We start from the raw sequence: 23,653 nt of genomic DNA on the forward strand, positions 1-23,653 counted from the left end.
GGTACACCACAATTATTCATACGAATAAACAATACGGTACATGTAGTAGATATTATAGAATTCTATTCGCAAATAGTTAACTTAAAGAAACGAGACAAATACGATCAATAATACTTTGTTATATTGGGATCATACTTTGCATCAGTTTGTTAAATATATGTTGAAGGTGTACATTCACCAAAAATGTTGTATTAACGCACTAGTAATTTTCTCGCCGATCTGAGATACACATACACGTTTACTTTTAATATTTACCGATATTGGAACAGCATTGCCCAGGTAGAACAGAAATAATGGAACGAAATATCGACCTAATATTTACGAGAATATTGGCCAAATTTGTTGGCAGTAAATGCTCGAGCAAATAGTAAATGCATATATCTCAACAGCTCTTCTAACGTCGTAGGTATCGATATTATAAAACAGTATTGTACAATACTTATCCTAATATTAAAAAACACAGTGATACAAAAATTCTGATATGTGGCATCAATATACAAGAGATAGACGTTACAATCCCAAAAGGTATTCTTGTAAATGCAAATCCATTTATAATCCAAAATATGGATACATTTCCAAATTGGAAGGTAAGACTAAATCGATATGTGTAAAAGGAAAGTGATATAATCGAAAGAAGACTACGCTAGATAGGTACGAAAACTTTCAAATCGATAATATCGACTTACGAATTGCTCTTGGAAAACAATAACATAGTAATACTGTAGTTTGGGCAATACAATATTATTGTATATCGATATTGAATAAATATTAAAGATATAAATCTTAGTGGAATAATCGGGCCGAAACTAATTCTAAAATTAAGTTCCACCTGGGCAGAAATACTCATATATATATTTACGTTCAATTTTGTCATACCAAACAGTATTATATTGGTTGACAAATGCTACTATTAAACCTGTGCTTACAAAAAACACCATACTGAATAGGAAATAAAAGTAGTATGAAATAAAAATGACAATTGTGTTTGTGCGCTTCATACAGGAAAATGAAAGACAGGTAATACAGATTAATAATTATATATAAAGTAATGATATATTAAGACACGAGCTCTATATTAAATTATATATACGAATTTTGTATTTTTTCTTTTGTTCTTTAAGTTAAAATATAAAATATTAAATTGTTACTAAGGTATTATCAAATCAGTCAGGCTTTTCATAGTACTGGCAAGCATCGGGCATTAGTATCAAACGTTAACTCAAACTAATCGGAGTTGAAATACTACTTTAGTTTATAAATATATTACTTATATATTTTCACTTTTAATTATCAAGTACGCATATCATATTAATATTGTAATAATAAAATTGAACTTTCTAATTAAACAAATAACATAAATTGTTTTATCTTTGTACCGAATTAATGTATACATATATATGTGTATATATATATAACACGCATTAAAATATATATTTAAGATGATGTATTTAATATAGAGCTTGCCCTTCTTTTTTTTCATAATTTTAATAAAACTAATTGTTATTAACGAATTTATGTAAAAAATTTACTTTGTTCTTTGAATTTGACATTAGTGCACCAAAGTGCAAAGAAATCAATCTAACTGATTATCAGTTATCGAATGTACGTTCGTAAAGGTACATATATATGATCAACGTGTGACAAACGCCATTTTATTCGGCGATATAAACATATTATTGTTCAGACTTGATAATGCGTGTTGCGATTGTTACAACAAGCGCAAATATAATTCAAATGCATCAGAGATAGCAAAGGAACTTGCATGAACACCAGTATTCTAATATTCAGTAAATTTTAGGTGCTGAACGATCATTAATGGGACCACTGGTTTTTCTTAAAGAGGTACCTTTTCGTATTTGATCCATGAGTGAATCTCTAACTTGCAACGGATCCATAATAGGTACACGATTGCCCATTATGCGTCTCACGCTGGCAGATCTACTCGTTGTATTATTCCCTTGCAAATTTTGTTGTTGTTGTGCTAATTTAGCATTTAAAGTTTCAAGAAAACCAGATGGTGTTTTAGAATTTTTACTTATTTGCTGTTCAATGGAATACTTTCTGGCAGATTTAGGGCTATTATTTGTATTGTTACCACTAGTGGCATTATTACCAGTACTGTTAATCAGCTTAGCACTAAGAACGGCCATAAAGCTTTGACCAACTCCTCCAGGACCTTGTCCTTGAATATTTACACCCGTATTAACAGTAGTTATTTGTGTAGTATTCGAACTACGTTCTTGAGAAGTTGAACGAATTGCTGCACATGAACGTTCAACGCAAGATCGAGTGACTTGTAATACGGCATTATGTGGTAATGTAGTAGACAAGTTATTATGCGATTGTACTTGCCCTGTAGCTTTTCGTAAAAGAGAAGGGCTAGCAGGTGTATGACGTAACTCTGTAAGGGTCCTTACTGTTTCTGATACTGAGATAGATCTGCAATGAGAGGTATATATTGCGTATTAATATTTTATATACCAATCCATTGTAATAAAAGTGGAGAAATATCATTTCTTACCGCTGAGGAGTAGGACTGGCTGTAGGTGAAGAGCCTTCCAATAAAAATGCTGGTGGTGGAGGAAGATTTTCAGTTTCATCGCAAGTATTATCAGTGCGTTCATCATTAGAAGTTGATGAAGGATTATTGAATGTGGCAGTTATAATAGTAGACGTTCGTCTTGTTGGTGGTGGAGGTTTATTTACTTGCTGCATCGATCCTCTGCGAACTGTTAAAGTAGATGCAGCACCAGGTACATTCCAAGCATTCTCACTTGGATTATGAAGTGAATGAGAATGAGGTATGGTAGTTTGACTTCCATATCCACTACTCGATTCAACACTAGATTCAGATGTTTGACTTCCACCATCTTTTTCCGCAATTTCAGTCTATAAGGATGTATGTATATAGTCATAAAATTTCATATTATTGTATTTTTTATATATTGTTAAGATTCTTACCTTTTCAGTTCCTGGTGCTGATAATGATGCAGGGGGTGGAGGTAAAGGTAACTGCATTTCTTGAGCACGACTTGCAGCCAGATTTGCTAATTCGTGCATGTTCACATACATTGGTTGTTGAAGCTGATGAGTTGCTAATTCTACATTATATCATAATATTACATTCTATTTTTTGAACAGAACTAAAAATATAAATTATCTACATATAACTAATAAAAAATAATAGAGACCTTTTGCTAAATGTGCTGGAAGTGGTAATTTAGGTTTTCCTCGTGGACTTCCAGGAGGTTCATTTTTCACTGGAACTGTTGGGCGTTCCAAACTGGAACATCGGTTCGGTATAGGAGGACGATGACTACCATTATTTCTACGTAATTGTACTCTGGATGCTTGTTGATTAGAAGAAGAACATGAAGAGGAAGAAGAAACTGGAGAAGCAGGTTGACTATGACAACAGCCACCATTATCTGGAGCTTGGAATGTGTAGACACTGAGCGCTGGTCTTTGATGGCCTTTTTCGTAAGCTACAACGATAATTGATATAATATTACAAACAATGAATTACACTATTTTTCAAATACAATGATTATTATCTTACCAGAAGAGATCGTATGTGGCCGTTCGTTGATTGTGTTCTGATTTTGCCTGTCGTATTGAACTGATGTTTCCTGCAAGTCAGGCCAAGTAGCAGTAGTTACAGGTCTTGTTGTAGTACAACCAGTATTTTGATTAGTTTGAGAAGACACATTTGATACCTATGACAACACAATTTAACTTCAACAACATAACAAAAATATTTCTTTCAAAAGATGCAATAATCTATTCAAAATTGCAAATAAAAAAGAAAAACATGAAGTGCTAGCAAGCAACTAGTTTCTAATAACCTTACCTGATGTTCAGAAATTGGTTGTGTATATAACGTGTCCTGAGAAGTGAAGCCAGAGTCACGGGAACTACCGTTTGCCAAGTGGCGCAGCGTCATCATACCATTGATGCTGGAGGGCCTAACACCGACAGACTACAACGAGTACAACATCGACTACCACATACACTAAGCTGATGCCAAGTGGCACTCATGCTATGATCTATAAGCAGCTACTTGGTTGAAATACAGCTAGTGCATAAACTGAGTCTAATATGCCATGCATTACAAAAGGCTGACATTCTTAGTATATGACTAATTGTAAGTAGAATAGAAGGATACTTAATATCGATTTTTCACATTATGGAGGTTTTTACCTGAGAAAGTGATCTGTGCCAAGGATGTCCAGATGGACTTGGATGACTTTTACATGAACCACTGCTACTACTGGTTAAAGAACTGATGGAACACATTGAACTTTTTCTTGATCCAAGTGATAAAGAAGGACTTGATGGAGGTGTAGCAAGTGACCATTGTGTTATATCGCAACCTTTTATATCTGTTATTACTTGTTCTGATGCAGGAGGCAAATGATGTGGAGAAGCTGCATGTCGTTGTAATTGATCAGAAACCTCTTGAAGATGTGTCAGTTCCATTAGCATTGCAATTTCTTCATCCTATGTTTTTTTGTAGATATTGTTAGTAGTGACATATGAAATTAAATTATTAATTGTTCATTTGTTATAATTAACTTTACTAACAAGTACAGGTTTTAAAAATCTAGCAAGAAGACAATATCTGCCTCTTTCTTCAAGTAAAGCTGCACGAACAGCTTTTCTTTCTGTTTCTTCCAAACTTAATCGTTTTTCTTGAACAACAGCAGCTGAAGATTCTAACATTCGATTCAATTCAATTTCACCTGATGATGTTACATGTCCTTGTGATTGTCCTTGTAAATGTTGTCCTTTACGTGCTTTTTTCTTTTGTAAGCGTAATGTATCAGTTGATCTCTTTCTTAATTCTGCTTTCGCTTTCTTATATTCTAAAATTGACAGAATATTAGGTAATATTAGGTACATTTTAGTACTAAATTAATAAAATATTAGTAAGATATTTTATAGATAAATTATATTACTAACCTTTGGCATGTTCCTTGTCTAAATTTATTAGGGATTTTTTCCAATCTTCTAATTTCTCTTGAAGAGGTAAAACCAAGCAATCCATAATAGCACTAATAAAAAGATGTTTAAATAAAAATGACATAAATATAAAAAAATATAAATATATTTAATAAATAAATATTAAAAATTACTGAAGTTTAATGAAAAGTTACCTGGTAAATGATTTCATACGCGTTTCAACTGCTTTATGTCTAAGACATATTCGGGTTAAAGCAGTTCCAATTTCTTTTGTTGCACCTTAGTTATAAATTTAACTTCACATTAGTTTTATAAGAAACAATTCTTATAATTTAAGCATATATATTGTAATAACAAATTAGAAACTAATATTTAAAAGTATTTCACAAAAAATTATTTTAGATAAAAAAAAGTGATGCAAATAAAATAAGTGATATAAAATAGTATTTAGTTCACCTCTTGCATTAGTTGCTGCATCAGCAATTTTTTGAAAGGTTTCAAGATATGCAGAGATAGCTAAAATAGCAGCCCTAAAAAAATGAAAATAAAAGTAAGATTAGAGATATTATAATATTATAAATAAAAGTTGTAAAACTTCTATTACATTATTTAACATAAAAATTAAATCACAAGTTTACGAATAAAAGAAATATTAAGCTACAATTAAAATATGAATGTTACCTTAAACATGAATGCAGTTTGGTGGCTTTTGAAATTAAATCCTCCCATAATGGTGCTCCATTCTAAAAAGAAATTTTTGTAATTTTTTCTTGTTTACAAAAATAGTTATTATATAGTTATAATTATTATAATATTATATATATTAAGCTATATAAATAATACTATGATTTATTTAAATATCTTTTTATTAAGTTATGTTAAGTTATATGTAATTTATAATAACTTAACTCCTGTAATAAAAATATTGCAGAATATATTGAATGTAATAATGCAATCATATACGCCTACCTATCTTTTGTGATTAGATAATTTTATGTACTTGAAAATGAACTGAATTGTTATATAGTTACACTGCTACCTAATATATATTTTTATAGTTATTTAACAAAATTAAACAACATTTTACAAAAAATTTATGCACAAATGCCATGTATGCATATTAAATAAAATGTAAAAATTTGCTTTGTTGTATATGTCATTATATGTATGAAGTTTAATGAAAAGTTACCTGGTAAATGATTTCATACGCGTTTCAACTGCTTTATGTCTAAGACATATTCGGGTTAAAGCAGTTCCAATTTCTTTTGTTGCACCTTAGTTATAAATTTAACTTCACATTAGTTTTATAAGAAACAATTCTTATAATTTAAGCATATATATTGTAATAACAAATTAGAAACTAATATTTAAAAGTATTTCACAAAAAATTATTTTAGATAAAAAAAAGTGATGCAAATAAAATAAGTGATATAAAATAGTATTTAGTTCACCTCTTGCATTAGTTGCTGCATCAGCAATTTTTTGAAAGGTTTCAAGATATGCAGAGATAGCTAAAATAGCAGCCCTAAAAAAATGAAAATAAAAGTAAGATTAGAGATATTATAATATTATAAATAAAAGTTGTAAAACTTCTATTACATTATTTAACATAAAAATTAAATCACAAGTTTACGAATAAAAGAAATATTAAGCTACAATTAAAATATGAATGTTACCTTAAACATGAATGCAGTTTGGTGGCTTTTGAAATTAAATCCTCCCATAATGGTGCTCCATTCTAAAAAGAAATTTTTGTAATTTTTTCTTGTTTACAAAAATAGTTATTATATAGTTATAATTATTATAATATTATATATATTAAGCTATATAAATAATACTATGATTTATTTAAATATCTTTTTATTAAGTTATGTTAAGTTATATGTAATTTATAATAACTTAACTCCTGTAATAAAAATATTGCAGAATATATTGAATGTAATAATGCAATCATATACGCCTACCTATCTTTTGTGATTAGATAATTTTATGTACTTGAAAATGAACTGAATTGTTATATAGTTACACTGCTACCTAATATATATTTTTATAGTTATTTAACAAAATTAAACAACATTTTACAAAAAATTTATGCACAAATGCCATGTATGCATATTAAATAAAATGTAAAAATTTGCTTTGTTGTATATGTCATTATATGTGTACTTTGAATATTACTTAATACTGTATTATATCCATTATTTATTCTTTTATTAAAATAAATTATATATTTATTGTTTTGCAGAAATTAAAAAATATTTCGAAGCTATGACATAAAACTAGAACAAGTGTAAATTAACTTTCGTCCTCGTTTTATTGCATTAAAGTATCTCAATGGTTTCGGAACATAGTTTTCGGAATCAGGACAGTGGAACCATATTTTTAAAGAATACTATAAAAAGAAACAATGGAAGGAATATATTATTTTTTCGATTAAAATAATTTCACAACATTTACGAATAAGTGCTTTAAGAACATTTGCATCGACAACGCGCCTTGGCCTGCATCGTTACTTGTGCAAAGATAGAAAAACATACAAAAAACAATGAACAGGAAGAAACGCGGTCGCGTAGCAGAATAAATATCGAAAATTGACACCATTGACGTTACTTACCTTCATATCAGTTATAATCTGTTGAAAGAGGCCACCCAAAGCACTGCACTCTCTCTCAATTGTTGCATCCATCTTTAACTATCCAAATTTTTCTTTTTACTTGGCCCCAATAAAGTTCTTCCGCATAGAATCGTAGAGTCGTTCACTTTTTGTCATCCATATAGAAATGTACAAAATTTCCATACGAATATCGGCGAGTCATAAGATTCGCCATTTTCGTAACAAGAGACAAGTTTGAGGTAACACAGGGAAATACAACCAAGTATATCTACCTACGTTGAGCTTTCATATATGTCACGATTAATTTCAAACAAATCGATTTTAAAATCGAATAATCACTGTAAAACTTTCACAAATATTTATAAGGATTTAAAATCATAACACTAATTAGTTTCTTTAAGGAAAATTGTAAACATTAGGGACGGGTTTCTCAACACAACGCACTCATTCTGACAAGCAAGTATGGTTCGCGTCTGCGTCGATTCTGTTTTCGCTGCAGTACCTGAGTATCGGTGCCCCCTACGGCGACCCCGTTTCAGAACTTCAAATTGAGAATTCGGGGTATATCTAATCGTTACTCAGGGTAACGGATCTCTCTACCCCTTAGACGATCACTTCCGGAGTGTCGACTGTTGAAAGGGGACATCCTGCATCATTGCTTGCTTATTCTGATTGGTTATTCAGGACAGTATGGGGAAATGTTTACTACATGTAGATTCCTATCTACTATTCTTGTTCCTAGATTATGAGATAAAAAAGATTCTTCAATCTAAAAAAATTTATACAGAACGCGGGTGCAACAAAACATAATTTAAAAAATTATGAGCCTTATATTAAGATATAATGAATCGTTTTATGACATGTTATTTAAATATTTTACGTTATTAAGTGGAAATATTTTTGAAATTATTTTCGTCGTTGGATTTATCATAGTTATTTCTTGTATTCTCTATTGTATTCACGGTAGATACATTTTGAAATTTCAAATTTCTGCTAATGGCTAGCAATTATACGTTAATTAAAATTTCTATTAAATAAAATACCTATTTTTAAATATATTTTGAAAATCATAAATCACAGAAATATTTTTAATTTGATGTGTCTTAAATTGCAGATTATAGTTACAAACGATTCATAAATAAAACAAAATACAGCTTATTAGAATTACAAAAATTTAAGAATTATAATCGTTTATTTACCCGATATCGAAGCATAATCAGCCATAAAGAAATGTTAAATACTTTGGAATATGCAGCCGATGTAAATTAGTTTTCTATTAAATATTATTATATAATAACAACTATAATAGTAAATATTATATATAAAATTTTGTACAAGAAATATTTTTAATCATTATTCATTTAATTATTATATCCCTATTTTATGAAGCACTGTATATATATAAAATATATAAGATTATATGTACTATTTTACAGAAATGTTATGAAACATTTTATGCATTAAAATGCATCGATATAACAGTACATTGCCCACAATTAATAAACATAAAATCTCCACCCTATGGTTTAACACCTTTTCATCGTGTCTGTTTCCAAGGTCATAAATGTTTAATTACATTTATGCTAGCAAAGGGTATGCATGAAATAAAATAACATAATTATTGTATGCTACAATTAATATAGTATATATGTATCTTCTAAATTTCCACAGGTGCAGATCCTTTCATTACTACAATAACAGGAGAAAATGCTTTATGTATGATTACTTATTATATTCTTAATAATCCAGCAGAAAATGATTTCTCTTGTCTTCAAATGCTTGCAGACACTGGTTTGTTATTGTGCAAATTTAATTTTGTATCAATAGACTTAATATCTAAAGCATTTATATTGCATATTTTCACAGGATGTAAATTTGGTTTTAAAGATAAGTGGTATAATAGTATATTAAAAATGGCATTTACTAGAAATCATACAAAATTAGTACAGTGGTTACTTTTATACTATAAAAACATCACACATAATCCTTTACGATGTTCTTCTACACCACCAATGTGAATCTTCTATATCATTAATTACATAGTACTTAAAATACATAAATTAATAAACATTATTTTAATTTGTACATGTACAATATATTAAATGTAACTTATAATAATAATTATAGTCAATGAAAACCAAAATATGCGTTACAAATTAAATATGTAATAACACTGTTGTAATTAATACTTTTAATAAAAAAGTAAAAATTATAATTTCGTTAAAGTTGATTAATTACCTAATAATTTCTTATTATAAATTATTATCGACAAAAATAATAAATATACGTAGTACTTTTAATAACTACATGTATTATTGTTTTCAATTTTATTTATAAAATTAAAAATTTCATGTACTTATGATCGTTGCATATAACGATTAAGTGTGTGTATAGTATGATATAGAGATGATGAGTACAGAATATGTTGATATACTGATAAGCAAAAACGTTTGTTTTTTGAACATATTACGAGTAATCGATATGCAAAAGTATTAACCTATGAAATATAATATACTTACAACATTCTTTACTTTTCAACAAAAGTTTCGACAGAAAATACGGTTATTTAAGAAATTTTATTACATGATGGCAAATACTGGTTTATTAGTTTTAACAAATCCTATAAAGGTGATGAAATTATTACCGATTATCAAAAAACATGTACTAAAAACTCTATATATTCAATATCTTCCGGAAAAGAATATTTTTCTTTCTGGTAACCATACGGTTAGAAACTCTCAATGGAAAGTAACACATTACACTCAAACCGTTTTTAACATTTATGTTGATACATCTACTCTATCTGCTCGACTTGATGTTCGGGTATTGCTTACAAGTATAAAAAATCCTAATATATCAATAATAAATACTAAAAAGCCTGTAGAAATAGTTATTTTTGACCAAATTTGTAGTAAGAGAGAAGCTGATACATTCATACAAGATTATCTAGCTAATACTTCTATGGGGTGTAGTTTTATTACTTTTACTGATGATTTAAAAGAAGAAAAGGTAGATAGTGTTACAACTTGCATTAATATGGAAAAGACTTACAAGAAAGTAGTAGTTGGTGGCACATTTGACCGAATACATAATGGTCATAAAATAATTTTAAGTGAAGCTGTATTACGTTGCACAGAAAAACTTTTAGTTGGTGTAACTGATACAAATATGTTGTCTGGTAAGAGTTTGTGAATAAATATAATTTATAAGAAATATATTTATTATGAATTATTGATAAATTGTTGACTCTCATAAATAAAAAGAATTTTTCATATTTATAAAATAGTTTTTGTTATTTTAATGAACCTGTTTATTTAAATTTACAGGAAAATTATTATGGGAGCTAATAGAACCTTGTAATACAAGAATTTCAAATATCAAAGACTTTTTAGAAGACATAGATGCAACCTTAACATATGATATTGTAGCTATAAATGATATATATGGTCCAACTAAATATGATCCAACATTAGAATTGCTAATAGTTAGTGAAGAAACAAAACGTGGTGGAGATAAAGTAAATGAAATGCGTGAAAAAAACAATTTAACTAAATTAGATATACATATAGTGAAACTAATAAATGATGTGGATTATAAAAAACATGAAGAAAGTAAAATGAGTTCTAGTAATCAAAGAATACGATTATTGGGTACAAAACTTCGTGCCCCTGTATGTATTGTATTAAATTTTGTTATACATATTGTAGTTTTATTAATATTTATAATTGTAATTTTATGCATATTTTAGATAATAAGCAATAAAAGCTTAAAACCTTATATTATTGGTTTGACTGGTGGTATAGCAAGTGGAAAATCATCTGTAGCTGATAAATTACAAAAACTGGGTGCTGCTGTTGTCAATTGTGATAAAATAGCACATGATTTATATTTACCTGGTAAAAAGTGTTTTGATGCAATACTTAAAAATTTTGGCTCAACTATTTTGAAATCTGATGGATTTATTGATAGAAAAGCACTTGGAAATATAGTATTTAATGATCAAGTAAGTTTCTACCTTTTTATATTATTAATAGTATTTATTGTTATTATTCTTAAGTTTATATTTATAAATGTAAATGTATTTTTAGACACAGTTAAACAAATTAAATAATCTTGTTTGGCCCACAATTTTAGAAGAAGCAAAAAAACAAATAAATGATTTTAACAGAAAAGGATTTGATATAATTGTGATGGAAGCTGCTGTCTTAATTCAGGCTAAATGGCAACATGAATGTCATGAAATTTGGACTTGTATTATTCCTCAGGAAGAAGTAAGTACTTAATTTATGCATAAAAAATACAGTAGTTTATTTTATTATTAGTATTACCATTAGTCAAATTCAAAACTTTTGGCTTTGTAGGCTATAAAACGAGTAATAGATAGAAACGGAATAACTGAAATCGATGCTAAATTAAGGATTCAAGCACAACCGAGCAATACAGAACAAATTAATGAAGCTAATGTTGTAATATGTAGTTCATGGAGTCACGACATTACCGAAGAACAAGTGCAGCGCGCTTGGGATGAGACAATGGTATTTTTATCTAATGAAGCAAAAAAGTAATGAAAATTCCGTTAGTACAAAATTACTATAATATAATTTCTGCAATCTGTTAAAATTTGATATAAGATATTGTTTTTAATAAATCATGATTCTTAATAACTATAGTGTTAAATACAAATTACGTTTGAGTAAATTTTCAATATCAAGTGAAATAATACATATACTTTTAATTACAAAAATATTTTTGTAAATGGGTAATGGATTAATTGTATAAAATAAAAATTTGGAGAGAGAAAATAAAATTATTTAATTATATTATTAGAATATGCATATCATACAATATATTTAATGTTATACAATAATATAATAATTACAGAATTTTATATACAACAGACAATATTCATAAATAACTTAGTTATAAAATGAAAATGTGTAATTATAATACATAGATTGTAAATATATATAATTATTTTATAAAAAAGAATAATTGATTATTTAAAAAAAAATGCTGATAAATTTTTAAATATATTTTGTAGAGAAAATTGTTAACATTTATTATACTACATGATGATAAATAATATTATTTTGCAAACAATATGTTCTTATTAAAAATATGTTTATTTTATTGATTTGTATAATTGTGCATTTTATGAAGTATTGTACTTATAAATGATGAAAAATCAGCTTTTAACTTATTTCCACCACTTTCTATATTGCATTTAACATGGGATACTTTCATAAATGTTGAAGCTGTTTATAATAAAGTAAAAGTATATCATTGTGAATGTAGTAATTATTAACTTCATAGGTATAAATACTCACAAACAGTTTTTGATATTTCAGGATTTTTCTTCTCAGGGTCATAACAAAATATTGCACATCTTTCTGGATCTAATTTTGTTTGAACGATAAAATAATCATATAATTGTTGAATTTCTTTTAAACATTCGTTAGATTTTTCATTGTACACAAATATAACACCATGCACATCTTTTCTTATAGCTGGCCAACAATTTTCAAATCTAAAATACTTTTATATTGCATATATATGTGTGTGTGTGTGTGTGATTGTGTGTATTATATTATTTTTTGAATAAATAAAATATTTATATATACTTATGATCTCCACTACAGTCCCATAATTCAATATCTTTTGTAACATGTTTATTATTTACATTTATATTTTGTACTTCAAATTCTAATATTCGAACACCTTTAGTTGGATGATAATCATAAGGTATTTCTGTAGCATCAGCAAGAAAATTAGATATTGTTGTTTTCCCACTCTAAAATATTTTTTAAACAATTGAAATTAGATTGAATTTAGATTCAATTTATATTAATATATATCGATTACAAATTTTAACTAACACTATTTTTATGCATATTAAATAAAATAAAATGTGCAATCAATTTCTACATAATAAAAAGATTTTTATTATTTACTTATTATTATCGTACTGAAACATTACCTTCGAGGGTCCAGTAACTATTATTTTTAATGGTTGCATATCTTGTATATATTTTAGTTTTACATGAGTAGTTTACTATAATCTTGAGTATTTGGAAAATTGTTGCCATAACAACCACTTACATTTATGTACTTTATAGACCAGCTAGCTTTTCAACACTATAAAAGGTTTACGGAACGCATCACTTTGATGCATTTCAAATTTCATTACGAAAATATTTCAATATACGAGCAATTCCCTACGAAAGTCCGATATAGATTCACGCAATATATACCAAATAAGCCACATACAATTGGCATAAAGTTATGATAGTAGATATATATTCAAAATATGTTACAAATAGTTTCTCTTATCTGGATAAAATGAAATGCGAACTTCAACATCCTTAGGTCAATTTGTAGTTTTGAAGTTAGCCAAATCATATTTACATCACAGCAGGAATTCCTCTTGCAAAAAGTACCAGTTTAGTTGGAACCATTCGATCTAACAAGAGGGAACTTTTAAAGCCAGTAAGGACAGGTAAAATCAAATGAAATTGTATTTCTTAGAACATTATAAATCGGAAACTTGCATACATGCTAAATGTATTGGTACTAAACACTAAACATACATCTGTAAAATAAAATATAATAACAAATGCATTCCAGAAATAATAATATATTACAATGAGACCAAGTTTGGAGTAGATTTAAAAGATCAACTGTTCGTAGAAAGTATATTCACAAATATACGTATGTATAAAAGATACGCGGAGTAATTATTGAATACTATAAATTTTATATAAATATATCTCATAGTATCATTTATAAGTTAATAGTGTATAATTATGTTGCTTTTTAAAGGAAAATATCTAATTTCGGTCATGCATCAAATCGACATGTGCTCGTGAAGATAGGTATACAAGAAATGTCCGTAAATGTAATGTTAATGATCAAATATTTATATAAAAATTAATGTGAAAATCAATATTAAAACAAACATAAAAATGTATATTTCGTTAAAAGTAATGGAAAATTTATATTTTAATATATAATAATCATTTATAAGCATAAAATTTATTTGTACACGTTAATTTATTATGATACATAAACATTTCAGTATGAATACAATAGAATGTGATAGATTAGAAACAAAATTGCATATTACAAACAGAAATATAATTTTTTAGAGAAAACAGATTTTTTTCTTGTGAACATGTAATTTGAGTTGTACTTCCATTAATTATTTATGTACAATCACTTTCATATTATAATCATCACTGTGTTATCTTCAGTAGGTAGAATTTGCATACAAATAAACTGTTGATAATAATAATAAAATAATTATATAATATATTAAAAGCATGATAATCAATACTAACATGTCAGATAACATATCGGATATCAATACTAATTTATTGTAAATACAAATTAAATACATATATAAAAACAATTTTATTTCATTGATAAAAGAAATTTTTACGTATTTGTTGTATATTGATTATACTGTTTACTATTTATATGATAATGTATCTGTATTATCATTGCAATCATCAAATTTTGTCAATGTTGTAATCCATATAATATATGAATTGAAATCGTCAAACTAAATAACAATGTCATAATATTACAATTTACATATTATAAAAATTGATGATGCTATGCATTCTTCTAAGCCACTGCCTGATCTTGAGATACTGGTTTGACTTCATCCGGGTAATTTAAACCATATAAAGCAAGAAGTGCAGATTTTGCTGCTATTTTCTTGGCATCTTTCTTGTTTTTTGCTATAATATATAAAAAGGAGAACATAAAATAAGGTATGATAAATATGTAATCTTTAATATATTACAAATATTAAATAAAACTACATTACATTACCTGTTCCAGTATATTCAACATCATCAATATCAACAGCAAGAGTAAACATTGTATTAGGTGGATTACCGACTCGATTAAGTTCCACATATGTTAAACCTGGTCTCATTTGATTCAGTAACATTACAGGATGTATATTTGTTGCATTGGGTGGAAGTTCTTTTTGAACTGGAGTCTTCTGGACATGAGAAATCTCTCTTTTCATTCCTTTAGCAGGTGATGGTAATCCTGGTCTTGGAACTGGAACTGATGTTCCTTGATTATGCCATTCAAGGAAAAGTTTATACAATGCAAAGCTAGCTAAGGAACTCCATGGAATTTCATCACTTTCATCAACAGAAACATCCATTGGTGTTACAGCTTCTTCGTTATTATCCTCCTTTGCTGTATTAGATGACTCTGAAGATTGATTTGCTTGTCCATCTGATTCAGCATCGATACGTGCTTTCATAGATGCTGCTGTCATTTTCTCAAGTAATAAAGCTTTTAGTGCATTTTCAGCAGCATTTTGACGAGCAAGTGGTTTAGATAATCCTTGTCCAACATATGTTTTACCATCAAGCTGTTTGTATTTTTATTTTCATTTTGAAAGAAATAATTTCAGAACTTTAATATTCAATTTAAATAGCATAGAAATGTACAAAAATTGAATTATTTTAAATACCTCTGCATGAACAAGATAGAGAGAGTTTGGCATAGGTCCTTGAGTTTCAGGAAATGTAAATTGCACTCCAGGTTTCATTTCATTTAGTACCATGATTGCATTTTTTGGTTGTAATGTTTTTTTTAAACGTTGATTCAAACGAAGTCGTTTCAATCTCTTATTTACCCTAACTAAAATATAAATTTTATTCAGTTTATTAAATATTGGCGTAATTCGATACTTTTGTTTTATATTTACATCAGTACATTAGCATTCACAATGATTATTAATATGTCACAGCTCAACAGTAACTTACTGGAGCACATAACAGTAATTTTAATCTTCAAATTTGCGCAGTGTATTATCATCATTATGTCAATAATAACTTTAATCTGCGAATGTTTCATTAAAATTAAAATTTTTTTAAATTTGTCTAATAATATATACATATTTCTTTGAAAAAAAAATGTATGTTCTTCAAAGAGATTTTTTTAATAAATTTGAAGAAAACAATATTAAACATTATTGTGTACTTAATGAATTAATCTAAACACTTACATCCAGGTGCCTTACGTCTCCATCTTGGATGCTGTTCCTGTACTTCAGCATCTGCACTTTCAGACACTTGATTTTCATTCTTTCCTTCACTTACATTTTTATTTATTGGTGGTGTAGGATTAGAGTTAGCTGTTAAAGGAGATGTTGGGATAGGAACTAATGTTTGAGAGGATGAAACAGGATTATTTTGTACTGTTACTGCACTTTGTTGTTGAATATTAGAAGGTTGTTTTAAAATTGGTTTCAATCGTTGAGGATGAGATTGAAGCTGGAACTGAGATTGTGATTGAGATTGAGACTGAGACTGAGATTGAGGCTGAGGCTGAGACTGAGACTGAGGTTGAGGCTGAGTTTGAGATTGAGGTTGAGACTGAGACTGAGTCTGAGGCTGAGGTTGAGGCTGGGGCTGTGGTTGGGACTGAGGCTGGGGTGGGGGCTGGGCCTGGGCCTGGGTCTGCGGCTGGGGCTGGGGCTGGGGCTGGGGCTGGGGTTGAGACTGAGGCTGAGGCTGAGGCTGAGGTTGAAGTTGAGGCTGAGGCTGAGGCTGAGGCTGAGGCTGAGGCTGAGGCTGAAGCTGAAGCTGAGGTTGAGGTTGAGGTTGAGGTTGAAGTTGAGGTTGAGGGTGTGATTGAGGTTGAATTTGAGGAGAGTTTATAATAGGCTGCTGTGCTTGTTTAATTTGCTGTAGCAATTGTTGCTGCTGCATTTGGTGAGATGTCCCTTGTTGTAGATTCCTTGGAGGTGGTAGTTGCATTTGTGGTTGTTGTGGTTTCCCTTGTTGCAAATTTCTTGCTGTTACTTGTTGCATTTGTGATTGTTGTTGTGGCTGTGGTTGCTGTGGTTTAAATGGTTGTGGATTCCGTACGCTTCCTTGATTATAATTACTTTGTTGATTTGAAGAAGGCTGGGTTCCTTGAAAGCCTCCTGGCTGGTTATACTGCAAAACATAGGGTGGGTCGCCGCTACACAAGGAACCTCTACGGTTGTGCTATCCCACCAAGGTCTAGCATCGTATACGCATTTGAAAGCATTTTAATGCTACCCCCATAACTCATACCAGCCAAATTACTTCTATAGCCAATATTTCCTTATTTATAGCTGAACTGAGTTTACATAAAATAAAAAGTAAAAAATAATACATGAGATAAGGATAACATAAAACAATAAAAATTTTCAAGTCTAAGCAGAAGTTTCACTACTACATGCTTTTATACTTTATATTAGTTTTATGACATGTTATATGTAAAAATAATTTAATTATGTTTATAAAAACAGACATTAATGGTAATTTTGAGTTACATTTTAAGAAATAAGGAATTTAAAAAGATATTTGGATTAAAAAGTCTTCTCCCTTAGAAAAATCAGCATGTTTTATTTAGAAGTTAACATTATCTTCTAACTGTATTTTATAATCATTAAAATATTAACATTTTAAAAGTCTATATATTAGCTAAATTAAAAAAAGTCTCTTGAGTTTATACTTTTAAACATATAAATTAAAACATATAGTTACTACAAACAACAAATTTGTTATATATTATGTAAACATCAGTTCAGTATGTTATTAAAAATATGGCCTGTGGCAGGCTATGCTATGTGGGTAACTGACGAACTAGTCCCTGGCTGAATAGACCTCCTCGGTATTGTTGTATAGCTACTAGTTCCTGCATTGCAGGGGAGGGGAAATTAGGGACCACTAATTAGTACATGCAAATGGATGAAATATTGGAAACAACAAATGGAACAGTTACACATATTAATTGACGAATTCAAATTACTTCTACCATTCTTTTTTTTTTACTATTAATATAACATAAAACAAAAATGTAATATTCTTTATAAATGTTGTTATTTATTATAAAATGTAACGATATTGATATTTCTATAGTATATAATAAGCAATGAAAAGATCATATAATTTAGAATAATAAAAATGAATGAAAAAGTACTTTATTAAAAAATATTTTTAACAATAATAATTTTAATTTTGCAATATATTTTTACATTACATATTCATATATATTAATATATTTCTGTTAACTTTGTCTTAAATAATTTTGTCATTTATAATAAAATAACAAGTAGTGTTGTTATTTATATCTTATAATTTCAGTCAAAATATAACCAAATAAAATGATATACTCCCTAAACAATTAATGCATATAAGTTAAATGTATTTATATTTATACAAGTAATAAATGATATATTTATGCCAATAACCAATTAAAAGATGCTTTTATAGATACAAGCATAATATTTATATCTATAAAAGTATATTTCAGTTCACACAAAATATTGATTAAAATTGATACAATTAAATAAATCATCTTATTTTTATTTTTCTTCAAAGTATTAAATGTACTAAAAAGTACTAAAATATTTACTTTTTGAATATTAAAAAAATGTATGATTAATAATACTTTAGGGCAATTTATACTTCTATTTGTATATATAAAATATTTTAATATTAGTATATCACAATAAAAATCTAATAAGTTCTGTATATGTAATAAAATAATGTACACAAGATACTTTTCTTTATATACACTAGTATATTGAAAATATTTTTACATGTATAATTATCAAATGCATATGTATTTTATATAATACAAAAATACTAACTGCATAAAATTTTCTAGAATGTACTAAAATAAGCCAGAATTTAATGCATTTAATGTTTTTATGTGTAGAATTAAAAATATGTCATTATTAATGTTTTCAATAAAACATAATTATGGAAAAATAAAACAATTTTATGTACTGATCTATTAAAATTTTCAAACACAAATATATTCAGACTTAAGTTTTAATAACATCTTTTTAATTTATAAATTTTTGAGACATCTAAATTAAACTTATAAAATGATATAGTAAAATTAATAAGTCATTCATTTAACATATTTTACATAAAAGTATTTTGTGTGTGGAATGTGTTATTCACACACATTCAAAGAATGAAAGCCAGACACGTGTAACTAAATAAACCATTTATTTTGACTACAGTTCTTAAAATATGTATGCCTTTTTTATCATTTTTATGTTAAAGTTATATAGTAAAATTATTATTAAATTAGCAAACTTACAGTGTTTTGACCTTGGTATCCTATATTTGGAGTACTTTGGTTTCTGACTGTAAATATAATTTAAAAAATTATTAGTGTTAGTTAAGTAAAATAAATACTAATAAAATCAACAAATAACGCATTTAAAACATAAGAAATATCTATAACTTCATAATTCATTTTATACGCATTTATTATAAATATTTTTACGTATTAAAATATTTAAATTTAAATTAATAGGACAAATGCAAAATACATAATAATATATAAAAAAAAGTAAAAGGAAAAATAAAATTATTTTAGAACATTATATTTAATGTCAATGAGAGAAAGCATAATATAAAACTATGTCAAAATATTCGTTGTAGGACGCCATTCTCTATAAGCCGGTATATAGATATTGATTTTTTTCTATTATAACTATCTACAGAGCTTCAACTATTACAAATATTGAATATATATGAATATATTTAATGCACTGCAATATCAATGAGAAAAATAAAAAATTTAATCTTTTCTTTAAAATTACCTAAAGTAACTTACCATTAGCATAGCCTGGAGTTTGTCTGGTTCTTGTGTACATGTTGAAGTTTATTTAAGTTAAATCACTTCAAATATAATTAACTTTAGAATATAAAAATCCTTTTTTACATTACATTTAAGTTCAAAATATAGAATATAACTAGTTTACACGAAATACAAGTAATATTTAAGTACTTTTACACCGTACTCGCAAAAATATGAAAGAGTTTCTGTCTCGTTACAGAAGAGTAGGAAATGACGTTGTTTACTGTTGTCGGAAATGGCAAGTCTGCCATATTGATCATTAAGCGCATGCTTTAATAATAGTACGATTTTATAATTTTAATTACAATATAGATTTTTAGCAGTATAACTGAGTTTTCATTGGTAATTTTTAGTTAATTCTTAATTGTTGATTTTATTAAAATTAAATGAAAAAGATTTGATTATTGCTGAAGAAATTTGAACATAAATATTCTTAACAAATTTAAATAACTATTATTTTTGTTCAATTGCAATTATGAACATAAATGAAAAAAACGAACATAATATTAAAAATATATGTTATTAAAAATATTAAATTTTAATTTTGTATTACATGTTTGGTCTTTACTATTATTATACTTAACATATGCAATTTTTAGTTACTAATTGTTAAAATTAATTATTAGAAAATACAATACTAATATTTTTCAATGAAAATTATAATTATTAATCCTTTAGTTATTTGTATGAACAATATAGTTCATACAAGTTTATGTATAAATAAAGGCACATGAAATTCATAAATTTAGAGGATTTAAAATTAACAAATATATATGTATATATCATTAGTTATTTAATTATAGCAATAATAATAGCAACGTATTTTACAAGATTTAATTTTTTGCTATTTAATATTGTGTGAAGTATTACAAATTTAAAGTAATCCTTCCATTTCTTGCATAAACTGCATATATGCATCATCTTTTGTTTTGGGTTGAGTAGTTCGTACTGGTTGTGTTTCTGGTATCCTTTCTGAAAGTCTTGATAGAGTGCTTGGTTTTTTCTTATCATCCCTTTTCACACGAAGAGAGGTAGGTAAAAATCTTGTAACATCAGCTGCTAAATTTCTAATTTGTGGTTTTGCTTCAATAGTTGTAGTACTTTTACCATCTTTATCTTTCCTATTAATTAATTGTGGTGCAGCAGAAAGTACATTAGGTGTTTTAGGTTGTGAGCCTGTTCCAGATTGTGTTGGCATTTGAGGGTTTCCTATATTTGTCATGTTGGATAAGTTTGGCATTTGCATTTGTGGAGGTGGCATTCTGGGCATACTTGGTGGACCAGGCCTTAACATCCTTGGCATACCTGGTGGTGGACCTATTTACAATAATTATAGATATTTTCTAGTATTGTAATCTTTAATAGTAAACCATAATTCTTTAATTCTTTAATTAGCTTATATTGCTATAATTAATAACAAATATTTTCAAAGAATACTTGTTTAATATTTTAGATATTATTTTTTAAACCCACAGTTGTTAATTTTTAACAGATCATTAAAGAACATTAAATATCCTTACCAGGAGGTAATCGAAGACCAATACGAGGTGGTGGTGGTGGAGGCATCCTTAAATGTAATGGTGGTGGTGGAGGTCGATACATTAAAGGTGGAGGTGGCAACCCCATAGGTGGCATTGTGTGTGGTTGTGTATGTTGAGAATGAGAATGTGATGTATGTTGATTATGATTTGATGAATGGTCTGATGCTCCTGGGGGTTCTAGATCTTCTTCTTCTGTTTTATTATTGCCAGATTTATTGTTAGACTTCGAATTAGATTCATTTTCTGCTTCAAGCAACGATAATCGAGCATTTAAGTCTTGAGCTCGTTCAGTTTCTCGTTTCTTATGAACAACTTCCATTTCACGCATAAATTGATCAATATCTTGTCCTGCCATAGCTAACATTTTCTGTTGTAGAGTAGTTGGTTTTACTTTAGACATATCTCTTTCTTTTTCTTTTTCTTTGTCTGTATCCTTATCTTTATTATCTAATTCTTGTTTGTTATCTTCTTTATCATCCGCAAATCGAATTGTTCTTGATTTTGGTAGTGTTTCTTTAGTCTGTGTACATAATCATATGATTGTTTAATACTGTATGCATGTATATAAATAATACATTAATTAATTTTAAATAAATTTAAATACTAACTTCTTCAGATATGTCTTCATCATCACTTGATAGGTCAGGAGGAGGAAAAGGTGGTACCCCAGGTGGTTCCTTATTAGGTGCTAGTGTGGGTATAGAAGGAGATGTTGCATATGCACTTGTTTTCTTTAAAATACTTGGTGGTATTGGTATATTCATCAGGGGATGATGTTGTGGCATGTAATGTGGATGAGGAGGATACATATGAGTTGGTGGTTGTGGCATATCTGGTAAAGGTATTTGTGAAGTTAAGGAACCTAGAAAGATATAATTTACATGAAGTATATGAAATATTATAATATTATTGTAAATATTATCATAAATATTAGTAAATACCTGAATACATTCGAGATATATCATTACCAGCTGATGGTAATGGAATTTCATCAACTTGTACTTGTTGTGCATGCCTTACAGCTTCAAAATAGGAAACTAAATCTATTCTTTTACGTTCATATTGCATCAATTGCTCTTTTAACTCTGCCCACTTTTCTTGATCATCTTTAGCCTATGAAAAAGCAAAAGAAAAAATATATGTATATATAATATTCTCAAAAATATTAGTTAAGAACGTTGATTTGACCTTACCAATAATTTTTGAAGGAAATTAATAACCGTTACATAAGTAGTACTTACATACATTTTTAAGACACGGTCTAGAGTCTCCTTCAGCTTTTTCCGTTTATCTTTCAAAACTTTTTCATTAAGTGGTGGTGGCTGCATAACATTGTATTCTAAAAATTAGATACATGTATATACTACAGGATTATTAATATTTGTCATTCATGAAATATTAGATATTTTACTAACCCATTTGATCTATTTTTTCCATTTCTTCAATAATCTGAGCAGGATCTTTGCCTTTTAAAACAGCAGCACGTACTAACTGTCTTTGTTTTTTGTTTTTCTTCAATTCCTTTTTACGTGCTTCTTTACCTATGATAAATTTATAAGTAGTAAAATACAATAATTAGTAAATTTATAACTATTAAATAAAACAAATTGTTTGGTTATGTTATTTACTAACGTGCTTGATCAGTAGGATTCATATATTTCCCACTTTTAGTGGTATTTATCGAACGGCGACCCATGCTTTTTCAATTAAAAAAACTACTTAAAATGTAATTCTACACTGTATTTTCACAATTGTATATTAAATAAATCATTATTTACATTTATCGTAACTATAGGTTCACCATTAATACTGAGTACACAGTAGAGCGTATACTAATATTGTTTACTACAACTTGAATGTACAATTTGTCCAG

General features: G+C 27.9%; 6 protein-coding genes across 6 annotated transcripts; 2 read left to right on the top strand and 4 right to left on the bottom strand.

The window, feature by feature from the left end:
- Positions 1-1,473: 1,473 nt before the first annotated feature.
- LOC108547124 (mucin-5AC) lies at positions 1,474-8,005 on the bottom strand. The gene is made up of 13 exons (XM_017899510.1): positions 7,577-8,005; positions 6,639-6,700; positions 6,414-6,487; positions 6,152-6,236; positions 4,963-5,054; positions 4,585-4,865; positions 4,201-4,500; positions 3,851-3,979; positions 3,560-3,716; positions 3,192-3,485; positions 2,962-3,101; positions 2,522-2,889; positions 1,474-2,439 (listed from the first exon to the last, which is right to left on the bottom strand). The coding sequence occupies exons 1-13, from the start codon at positions 7,646-7,648 to the stop codon at positions 1,785-1,787; spliced, it is 2,709 nt and encodes a 902-aa protein (XP_017754999.1). The 5' UTR covers positions 7,649-8,005; the 3' UTR covers positions 1,474-1,784.
- Positions 8,006-8,770: 765 nt separating this feature from the next.
- On the top strand, positions 8,771-9,594 carry LOC108547133 (uncharacterized). Its single transcript, XM_017899519.1, has 4 exons — positions 8,771-8,836; positions 9,013-9,169; positions 9,248-9,367; positions 9,443-9,594. Exons 1-4 carry the CDS (start codon positions 8,807-8,809, stop codon positions 9,592-9,594), a joined length of 459 nt encoding a protein of 152 aa, XP_017755008.1. The 5' UTR covers positions 8,771-8,806.
- A 565-nt stretch (positions 9,595-10,159) lies between these two features.
- On the top strand, positions 10,160-12,141 carry Ppat-Dpck (Bifunctional Phosphopantetheine adenylyltransferase - Dephospho-CoA kinase). The gene is made up of 5 exons (XM_017899504.1): positions 10,160-10,754; positions 10,903-11,246; positions 11,325-11,579; positions 11,665-11,847; positions 11,938-12,141. The coding sequence occupies exons 1-5, from the start codon at positions 10,160-10,162 to the stop codon at positions 12,139-12,141; spliced, it is 1,581 nt and encodes a 526-aa protein (XP_017754993.1).
- A 562-nt stretch (positions 12,142-12,703) lies between these two features.
- LOC108547132 (intraflagellar transport protein 22 homolog) lies at positions 12,704-13,592 on the bottom strand. The gene is made up of 4 exons (XM_017899518.1): positions 13,554-13,592; positions 13,198-13,367; positions 12,904-13,103; positions 12,704-12,831 (listed from the first exon to the last, which is right to left on the bottom strand). The coding sequence occupies exons 1-4, from the start codon at positions 13,590-13,592 to the stop codon at positions 12,704-12,706; spliced, it is 537 nt and encodes a 178-aa protein (XP_017755007.1).
- A 1,610-nt stretch (positions 13,593-15,202) lies between these two features.
- LOC108547118 (double-stranded RNA-specific editase 1) lies at positions 15,203-20,369 on the bottom strand. The gene is made up of 7 exons (XM_017899505.1): positions 20,216-20,369; positions 19,694-19,740; positions 17,281-17,547; positions 16,611-16,998; positions 16,074-16,243; positions 15,413-15,971; positions 15,203-15,318 (listed from the first exon to the last, which is right to left on the bottom strand). The coding sequence occupies exons 1-7, from the start codon at positions 20,253-20,255 to the stop codon at positions 15,203-15,205; spliced, it is 1,587 nt and encodes a 528-aa protein (XP_017754994.1). The 5' UTR covers positions 20,256-20,369.
- Positions 20,370-21,113: 744 nt separating this feature from the next.
- LOC108547146 (WW domain-binding protein 11) lies at positions 21,114-23,574 on the bottom strand. Its single transcript, XM_017899535.1, has 7 exons — positions 23,413-23,574; positions 23,196-23,321; positions 23,022-23,119; positions 22,722-22,893; positions 22,389-22,642; positions 21,760-22,300; positions 21,114-21,556 (listed from the first exon to the last, which is right to left on the bottom strand). Exons 1-7 carry the CDS (start codon positions 23,474-23,476, stop codon positions 21,114-21,116), a joined length of 1,698 nt encoding a protein of 565 aa, XP_017755024.1. The 5' UTR covers positions 23,477-23,574.
- Between the last annotated feature and the right edge of the window lie 79 nt (positions 23,575-23,653).

This window comes from Eufriesea mexicana, unplaced genomic scaffold, assembly GCF_001483705.2.
Source record: "Eufriesea mexicana isolate 0111107269 unplaced genomic scaffold, ASM148370v2 scaffold944, whole genome shotgun sequence".
NCBI classification, from domain to species: domain Eukaryota; kingdom Metazoa; phylum Arthropoda; class Insecta; order Hymenoptera; family Apidae; genus Eufriesea; species Eufriesea mexicana.